General features: G+C 38.7%; 1 protein-coding gene across 1 annotated transcript in view; it reads left to right on the plus strand.

Moving 5' to 3' along the window:
• Positions 1 to 943: 943 nt before the first annotated feature.
• The window catches only part of SPIDR (scaffolding protein involved in DNA repair), a gene marked incomplete at its 5' end in the record, with an annotated part of 25308 nt that continues 16404 nt past the window's right edge, over positions 944 to 9847 (plus strand). The window contains one exon of the mRNA XM_008938860.1: positions 944 to 1148. Within this exon, the coding sequence (XP_008937108.1) occupies positions 944 to 1148 (205 nt within the window). The remainder of the gene's footprint in view (positions 1149 to 9847) is intronic.

Raw genomic sequence — 9847 nt, forward strand, 5'->3', positions numbered from 1 at the left:
TTCTGCTGCCTAGTGCACCCCTGAGTTTTATTTAGAACTGAAGATGCGGGTGCTGCCCTCAAAGGTAATTTCTGTCTCTCTTTGAAAAGTTTCCATGCTTAACTGTCTCTTTCTGGGGCAATTAAACCCATGGTGCAGACGGCAGCCTCCTTCTTCCAGCACTGCATGACTCATGCTATCGTGGCTGCTCATCTCGGGAGCAGAATCTTGTGAAATGCATTTTTGACTATCTAAATGTGTGACATCCTCTGATTTTGGCTTATCTGCTATGACAGTAATATCTTCTCAAAATGCCAGCAAGTTGGTTAAGCAATACTTCCCAGCCCTAAAGCACCTACTTCCATATATTACTTTAATCAACTTGTTTGTATAGCAGGTTCTTTAATTACCTCCTTAAAATAGTTCATCTGGGTTTCTTCACACCCAATATTGAATGTGCAGTTTCATGATGTTTTTCTTTTTAAAAAAGAAAAATTGATATTTCACTCTCTTTTGCATTCTCAGGAGTCTTTAAAAAGAAGTTATAGAAAATGTAATGCTTGCTTGACCAGTTTCAGTGTTGGTGATTATTACTTCTGAATTTTGTTGCTTTGTTTACTTCTAAGCAGAATTATTATATTTATACGTACACACATACATGTTTGCATCATTGCTCTGTCTGCATTGCAGAATTCACCTCAACTAAAGGAAAAACTCAACCTTCTTTCTTTAAAAGAATGCATACAGTTAATTTATCTAATCCCCAGTGCAAGCCCTCTACACTTTTTTCCAGTCCTGCTTCCCTATTTCATGGCTCTGTTATCTCCTGAAAATGTACACGAGAAAACCTTTTGTGACATTGGGTTTGTTTACTGATATATACTTGGTACAATTTTCCAGATATCATAGAGGATAAGCCCCATCCTAAAGCTTTTAATGTTATTTTCAGAAATCTCCTAACTAGCTTGTTTTGAGCAGAAGGCACTGAGTGACAGTGGAATGTTCTGCAGGTTGTGTCTCCTTGTCCAGGATGCCTATGGGATGTTCAGTGAAGTGCAGCTGCAGTCCCTGAGTTCTGCAGGTGACGCTGAGCAGTACTGCAGGAGGTGGGAAGGAAAACTCTGCTGCTTAGCTGGGATGAAAATTTTGCAAAGAACTACAAGAGGAAGGTAAGAAGAACTCATGGGAGAACGTGTTGTGTGCTGTGGCAGACAGAGCTGATGTGCCTTTTCATTTATTTCTGTGGTCAGTATTCTTTAGAACAACTGACTCTGGCTTTGTTCAGTTACACATCCTTGTTGCCATTCTGGGGGCTTTCAATAGTACTGGAGGCAACCAGACTCCAGAATGAGCACAAATAAGCAAACACACAAATACACACTTAGCAGAGAAAGGAACAAAGAATTACCATATGCAATATTTCATAAAATATGAGTGTTTTCTTCATCTTCAGCAGATTCAAAGACTTAAAACCATTCATTCACTTCCCTTTCATTGCAGAACTGTTTACTACAGCATTTTCCTGTAGCAATGCCCAGTAAGAGTTTTGGGCACAGAATTTTCCTTTGTATATGAGCGCTTAATTCAGTTGAGTCTATATTATTTTGGAAGCACAGGTTATGTTTATTTTTTTAAAAAAAAATTAAAATCTTACAAATTGTAAAGCCATTCTTATTTTGGAAAAAGAATGTCCACAGATTTATAGAAAAAAAAAAAACAGATAATTAACAAATTGACTTATGGTACCTCTCAGATTTTGCTTATTTTGTGATTTCTTATACATACTTTGAATAAAATAAAATGCCTTTAATCAAGAGAAACAATTAAACAGCTGACGTATGTTATGGAGTATCCTTCTAAGGAAATTGATACAATGTTCATATGGAGACAAATATAATTAGATTGGTTCAGTTCTCAGCATAATTTGTTCATGCAAGCATCTGATGTAGATAAGCCTTTGCTAACCCAATGACTGTGAAATTTCTGCTGACACTTCCACTGAAAAATGCTGTTTCATCAAAACCAGAATGTTTCATGGAAACATTATCTATTTTGGAGACAGTTATGTCGGGAAGATTTTTTCAGGTCCAGAGGGAGCGAATATTCTCTCTCTCATTCTCATTTCATGAAACATTCAGAAAGTCTCATTTTTGTCTCATATTGGAACAAAAACAAATTTCAAAGCCTTGAAATGTTTAGCAAAATGGAATTGTTGTTTTCCAGCCAGCCCCATTCCGTATGCTTTTCTTTTTATGTACTTGCAGTGTTAATTTTCAGATCCTTTGGATTTGAAGCCTACTTGCATTTTTATGGATCTTTAATAACAAACACGTCTTCTTATTTAATTATTTTGTTGGCTTTTTCTTTTTTTTCAAGTCACATTTTTTCCAAACAAATTAAATAATGGCTTTGGTATTCTGGATACAAATGGAGTTTTACAACTGGCTGCTGGTGTTTCCAGTACTCTGCCTAGCTAATAAGAGACAGACTTTTTCTAATGTAAATTGTGTTTCAAAGCAGCAGTGACTTACTTCTGGCTATTCTGAGGATGATTAGAAGACACACTGCTGAAAATGCTGGTGGCTCAGCTGGAGCTGTGCTGGTGGTAACCCTGCTAGGAAACATTAAAAGGAGAAGGCTAGTGTAGCTTCAGGGACAGTGCAGTGGTTAAAACGTGATTTCCTTGTACAAGTTGGGTGGGTGGGGGAATTGTTCAGGGATTTCTTTTTTTTCTTAATTGTTTTAGCCGAAGTTCTGCTTTATAACTTGTAATAACAAGTGCTGGGGCACATTTTGTGTCATTCTAGGTGTGATGGAAACCACAGTAAAGCCATAGCTGAAATGAATATAGGGAACTACTTATTCACTCAGAGCAAAAGTAGACTGTAGAACTCATTGCCACTGGATAAGTGGGTTTCCAGAGCCAGTGGTATATCCGAGCACATGATGGGATATGCCTGTGAGTGCTCAACCTTGGCTTGCAGCACATGAGTGAATAAGAACTATGTGGTCTGCCTTGCAAGAAAGACTGCTGTCTTATTACTTTTTGGATGGAGATGCCTTTTAAACTGTTTATTTCCTGGACTCTGACAGTGGCTTTTAAAGTAGATAAAAGGGAATAAAATGTAGGAAATACAAGGGAAAAGTCATGACTTTTTTTTTCTGCCTTTGAAGCACATGATCTGGAGAAAGCCAGGAATGGCTAATAAGATCCCATATGTGCATGTTGCCCCAGAGTCCCATGGATCTGTAATCTCTCTTATAGAGACAGAGAGCTTCCTCAGCCCCTCTGTGAGACAGGGGGGATTTTCATTTATCAGACACAGAGGTTATCAAGCTTTCTGCATCAGTGGACCACTGTTACTGTTCAAAAAATTTTCCAGGCAATTATCCATCCTCATCATCAAGTATTTAATTTACAAGGACTATTTAACATCATTCCAGTAAATGCAATTTTAAAATCGCTGTTGTAAGCTGAAGTTGCATTTCAAGATCTGAAAACCTGCAATAAAGGGTATTTTAGGGTTTTCACCTGGATGTAAACCTGACTTGATGGTCGTTGGAATGGAGCTATACTGTCAGGTGTGCTAAAGAAACTAAACCATTTCTTCTCCCATAAGAAAGTGTTTGTGTTCCAAAAGAAAAGTGGGATTAGAACTTGTACAGCCATGTCCCATCTTGACCAAGATCAACCCTGTGAAACCTGAGAATTATAGTAATCTTACACTGGGAGAAACACTGTTAATGTTCAGTACTGTTTTTGAATAGCCATTGTGGCAAACAAATAAAAAAAATAAAATTAGATATGGTGGTTTAATGAGAGAATACTGAAAAATGTTCATTAATCTGCCCTTAGGAAGTGTATGTTCTGTCTCTTGTCCTCCCGCTACCTCATATGCCAGTCTTATAAATTCAGCCCCTTGAGAAAGAGGGAGTGAGAATTTGACAGTGTACTGCTAGAGGCAGGAATTTTGGTTACCAAGCTGTGTGCAGTACAACTACCATGTAACCCCCTTATTTTCATGGATCCCAGGCGTGTTTCAGGTACGTCTGGTAGAACCAGTAGGTGACTGGATGCAATTAGGTGCAGGGTCGGAGTGCTCACTGAAATGCCTCAGGAGTAAATAACCCATAATTTGGCATAGGCTGCTCCTTCCTAGCAGAAATTGATTTCAATGAACTGGGATAAAATTTGTAGTTAGATATCTGTCTTTATGGACAGATATATTCATTTTATGTCTTGAGCCCTGACTGGAGTTCCACCTAGGACAATAAGTTGGATTTTGACAATTTGTGTCTTTTCACCTCATTTGCCAAGCACTGAGTTGTTTTACTGCTGAGTGTGGCAAACTTACCTGCTTCTGCTCCTTATGCTGTCTTATAAGGTAGAAATATGAAGAGTTTCTATTCAGCAGAACAGAAAGATGACACCAATGTAAAAGTGGAAAGGGGAGGAAGAAATGCTTTAATGCATGACACAGGGTATCAGTATGAATTTTGTCCCTAAATTGGAAAAATGCTTTAAAAGTTTTAAAAGAAGATGCAAGATGGATAGTGCTAAAATCCACACTTACATTGGACAGGCTTCAGACACTTTGAAGGATACATCAACTCATAAGCTTTGGTGCTTGACCCAGCCTTTAACTCATGGCAGGTTATACTATATGTTGCATTTCCCTCCAAAGTAAGTAGACTCTGAATATTGAGTTCATCAGAGTGTTATGTTTCTCTGACTTCTGCTTTTTCAAATAAAGCTGGCTTCTGTTTTTTGTCATTTTAAACTTCCAAATGTTAGGCACTGAAATGTGAAATCTCTCTGTGTTTGTCTGTAGTGTTGACCACTATTGTGCCTGAGGGTTTCCTTTTTTTTTTGGTTTTTTTTTTTTTGGTTTTTTTGTTTTTAAGTCCCATACTTTCTATGCCTCTCTCTCTCTCTCCTCTTTCCTCTACTCTTCACTGTAAACTTTCTCTTTTTGCTTTGCACTCAGAAGAAGAGAGGACCACCACTAACTGCTATACAAGAAAGTGTTTCAGCTGCTAGACGTTGACAGGAAATGTAATAGTAAGAACTCTCCACAGACCAAGGAAGTCATAACTTCCTTCCTTTGGTTTTCCCTCCTCCAAAAAGACTGCCATCTAAAAGAGCCACCCACATCTCTAAGGTTTTGAGGTCCTGAAACACTTTGGTAATAACTGTGGTTAAAAGTTGAGTTCCATTTCATAATTTTAGTAGTCATATTGGAGTTTTGAATGTTTGCATGACTTTTAAATTATTTTTTATGTCTTCTTACATATAAGAAATTAGCTTTTTTTTCCCCTGTGTTTTCTTCTCTTTAATAAGCATGGACTATTGCTTTTACCTTCAGTGCTTCTGTCATGAATCTGTTTAGTAACCAGCATTGGAATATAACACAGACATACCCATATTTAATAAAAAAAAAGTAGTTTTATATTATCATTTCAGTGTTTTAATGTAGTAGGTGTAATTTCTAATGTCCTATAGGAAACTGAGTTATTAAAGTTTGTAAATAAGTTGTTCAACAAAACCTTCATATATCCAAACAAAGTTTAGGGGTAAAAAGCCAGCAGTCCTTCCCCCTTGTTTGTATTTTGACTGAGATTCTGGTTTAGTAGGCTCAGATTTTTACTTTATGATTTTTTTCCTTCTATTACTCAAGTCTGAGAAAATACTGAGTACATAGCTTGTGTACTGCAAGGTCCAAACAGGGCAATTAAAGGGAATATCAGCTTTGTATTTGGATGGCTTCTCTTTTGGTAGCTGAAGATTATGCATTCTGGGTGATTATTCCTGAATGACTTTTTGGTTTTGAGCAAGGAGATGTTTCACAGAGGGCTAGGAATTCCTTTATTTTTGACTTCGTAACAGTAGAGACTGATACTGCCAAAAGAAAACTGTCTTGTTTTAGACTAAAACTGAGAGAGGAGGAAACAGAGAAGTGTCAAGTCTGAAGTTCCCAGAGCAAAGCTGTGGAAAATATTGGAGGAGAATCCTGGCATCTTTCTGCCTGTTCCCTACTGTAAACTTCACGTAGTCAGTCTTCTTTTCCTAATTATGGGCATTGTTTTCCCTCTGCTTTCTTGGATGTTGCTGATACTTTCTCCCTGTGGTAATTTTCCCCTGAATCTTATGATTATTAAAATTGAAAAATCCCACAAACTATAAGCTATGATGTTAAAAATTGAATCAGGCGTGTCACACACAATGCTCTTGGACCAGAACTGTAGATGAAACCTCCTGCTTGTGAAAGAAATAAACAAAATCTTCTTAGTAAGTTACAAAATAAGCTGTCAGATCAAAGTCAGTGAAACACATTTTTGAAAAATAAAAATCTGAAGTTGTTTGGGTTTTGTAGTATAGCTTATAGTATGAAATGAATGAAGTTTCCATGGAATCAGAGTGGATGTGCTGATTGTGTAGATCCTGGTTTATCACTTTAGTGGGTGTCTAAATTTAATTACAACAGATTTTCTCTTTATTTGTGTATTTTAATCAAAAATCATAGAGCAAATGTGCATCAGCATGTGTGCACATATGGATGTATGACCTTGCAGCGAAGGGCAAAACAAACCAGGGAGGTGAGAAGCAGGTGACTTCTGTCTCTTGCTGAGCTGTGAAACTGAGAAGGAAGGTGGTCAGGTGAGCAAATGAGAGCAGCTGCCTCTCCTCAGGGCAGCACAGGCATCATCTGTGGTGAGAGTCGTGGGGAGGGAAAAGTAAATGCTATTAGAGTAGTATCACTCACTATCTTCCAGTCATTTTTCTATAGAGTAGTTTAAGATGAGTTAAATAGGTCAGGATTAACTTCTGCACTTGTTGCATGTGTGTTCTGCATTTTCTCAGCCATGTATTTAGCCTGTTTAACAGTATTAAATCTTTAAAATTCTCTGAGTGCTGTCTGGGTACACAGCAGGCAGTTTAAATTTATGGATATAGAGAAAAGATGTACCAAGTTCAGCAAGGAAAGTTTAAGTTGAGAGGGATGCCTCCCGAGCACATTGCATAATAAAAATAATTAAGGACACTAAAAATATTTATTATGTGCATTATGTGTATATACACAGACACACACATATAAAAGTATCATTATATATAAGCTAAGCTGGAAGATTTCTACAGAGGAGAAGAGGACCCATGTGTGCAGGGCTGCCTGTCAGAAGCTCATGGTGCTATGGAAGTCTGTACCATAACACTCACTGGAGTTACTGGTGCTCTTGCTGTGTTGGTGATAAACAGTGGACATCAACATACTTAGTGTGGGACAAAAAGATTTTTACCAAACATGGGTTTCAGTCTGACATGGAAAGTAGGGGGTTGAGTCTGTCATTTAGAACCTGATAGGTGATTTCTGTCCCTTGCTTAGTATGGATTCAGTTTTTTTTTTTCTTTTTTTCAAAGAAAAGTTATGGAATACCACAATAGACTCCTTGTCTCTGAAGTAAAAAAAATGTTATTCACAGTACTTATGTTCTTTTTTTTTTTATGCTTGATCCTTCCTTCTCACTTCTTACTCTACTTTTTTTTTTTTTAGAAGTGAGTCCTTTTGTCACTAAAATGATTTTCCTTTTTCTTTTTTTAGGTGACTAATAATTACACTCCTAGAGCAAAATTTTAAGTCCTTTTTTTTTTGTTAGCTGTAGCAGAGAGGTTCTTTGTGCACATGGGAGCTAATCATGTCCCTTCACTATAGCACAGAGCCAGCTGTCCATCTCTGGTCCTGACTCTATAGCTGAAGAAGGATACACATTGTGGATAAAGCACACCCGTTGTTCAAGACAGATTGAAGTGGGTTTTGAGTGTTGCTTAGCCAAAAAAGAGAATAAATTTTACTCTTTCTGTGAGGGTACTGATCTTCTGCAGAGGAGGACATAATGTCTTGCCATTTCTCCAGTGTCACTGTTCCCACCTCATTCCCCCTTCCGCCAAGTCAAAGTCCAAGAGTGTAAAGAGAGAGGTAACTTATATTGGAGGTGTGTAAATGTGTGGAGCAAGAGGGGAGCTCCTCACCAGGGCCCCTGACTGATACAGTGAGAACTCCAGAAGAAAACATTCCCTTTAGTAGACAAGATCCTGGCAGCATGTGATTTGGAACTTGCAAATCCTTCAGATGGCAAATGTCCCTGCCCTTTGCCTGACTGGTGTCAAAGAAGAAGATAGGACCAAGATGTTCAGGAGACACTATGCTGCTCCTCTGCCTGTTTGTAAACAAATACTGTCATTTACTAATAATTAAGTGCTCCTAGTTCAAGCAGCAGATGGCCTTCTCTAAAAGGACACAAGTAATACAAGAAAATGTACCATATGTCCGAGATATTCCAATATGGGGCAGCAGGCTGCAAAAGAGCTAAAGAAAAAGGGACAACTTCATGTGCCTTGTGCAAACTTAAAAATACAGATGAGACATCAGCATAAGGTCTGTGTGGAGACGTGGTTATATCTGCACTGCAACAGCATTGCTTAGTTGTTCTAAACTGATAGTGTGCCACTTCTGTACACACACAGAGTCTGTGGTACGTTCACAGCCGTGCTCTGCCCTTGCCCTCGTGCTGTGTGTCCTGTGAGGAAGGCTGCTTGTGTAACTGCCCGAGTTGTACAGGAGGCTGTGCTCCCCGTTGGTAACTCTCCTTTTTCATCTCCCTGTTAGCAAGACCTGTTTGTTCCTCTGGGCATGGGCCCTCATGTGATTGTAGGGAGAATATCATTCTGTATGATACAAGACAGCAAATCCCACCCCAATCAAGGATTCAAGAAGTGCTCGGTTTGCTGTAAGGTCTCCTCAATACCTAATCTGCCAGCTTGTTACCTTAATCAGGAACCACAAGCTTTATTCCACATTTTTAGTTCACTGCCTGTAGCCACCCAAAGTCTAAGAGCTTAAGGATCTGGAGAAGAACTAGGGAAACAGAGAAATAAAGAAGCTTAAGCAGAAGTGAGCTAAAAGCAGAACTTGAAAAGGAAAGTTTCCATGACCCTTTGAAAAGAAGCAGCAGCATGTTACGTGCTTCAGCCCTGTACCAGGGTATGCCATTTCCTTCTAAACAGCTGAGTTTAGAAGCTAATGTTACTTTTAGCAAGTTTTGGACTTCATTTATTAGAGGTGTTTCAGAAATAGTGGCTTTCTTAGTTGGAGGCGGGGACAACTTGTTCTTGGAGGCAGTGTGGGGTTAAAATCCAGATCTCTGTGCTTCAACTACACAGAACAGAGAACTAGGACAAGATAACTGGGAGCTTTAGCTCAAAAATGCATGCCTCTTCAAGTTGGTTATCTGTAGCTATTTCCCCTCCCTCAGCTGTTTTCTTGGCCTCTCCCTGAGATGTTCCTGCTCGTCCAGCAAGGATGCCATCCCCACTGACAAGGCAGCCACTGAACTGCCACAAATTACAGCTTTGCTTGCTGGAGTCTGCAACATTTTACCTGAATATGCTGGGCTGTTAATTTTACCTTTGTTTCTAAATTAAAAGTGAGAAACTTGCAAAATAAATAAATATAAATCATAACTAAATGAGCTGCTGTGTAGGAAGAAGACTGACCTCTGTGCGTGTACTTCAGATAACAAAATCTTGCCTGTTTCTCTGTATTTGCTAATTACTGCCTTTCCTGAAAGCCCTTACAGTCAGCTGCTAGATAAAAGCAAGAAATGCAAATGTTAGAAGCAAAACTTTTATTTTTTTTAAAAAAAAGTCTACCAGTTTCAATAGTTAAAATCTGTCCTGGTGCCTGTGTCCTTCCCAAGCCAGCATTTACCCCAGTTCCCCTGAATTTTAGCATGTGGCAGACTGTTCGTGGCAAAGGATTAAACACAACTTGCTTGTCCCCAGTGTGATATGTCCCTTCCCTGCCTCTCCACT

This window comes from Merops nubicus, unplaced genomic scaffold (assembly GCF_000691845.1).
Source record: "Merops nubicus isolate BGI_N331 unplaced genomic scaffold, ASM69184v1 scaffold25954, whole genome shotgun sequence".
Taxonomy (NCBI): domain Eukaryota; kingdom Metazoa; phylum Chordata; class Aves; order Coraciiformes; family Meropidae; genus Merops; species Merops nubicus.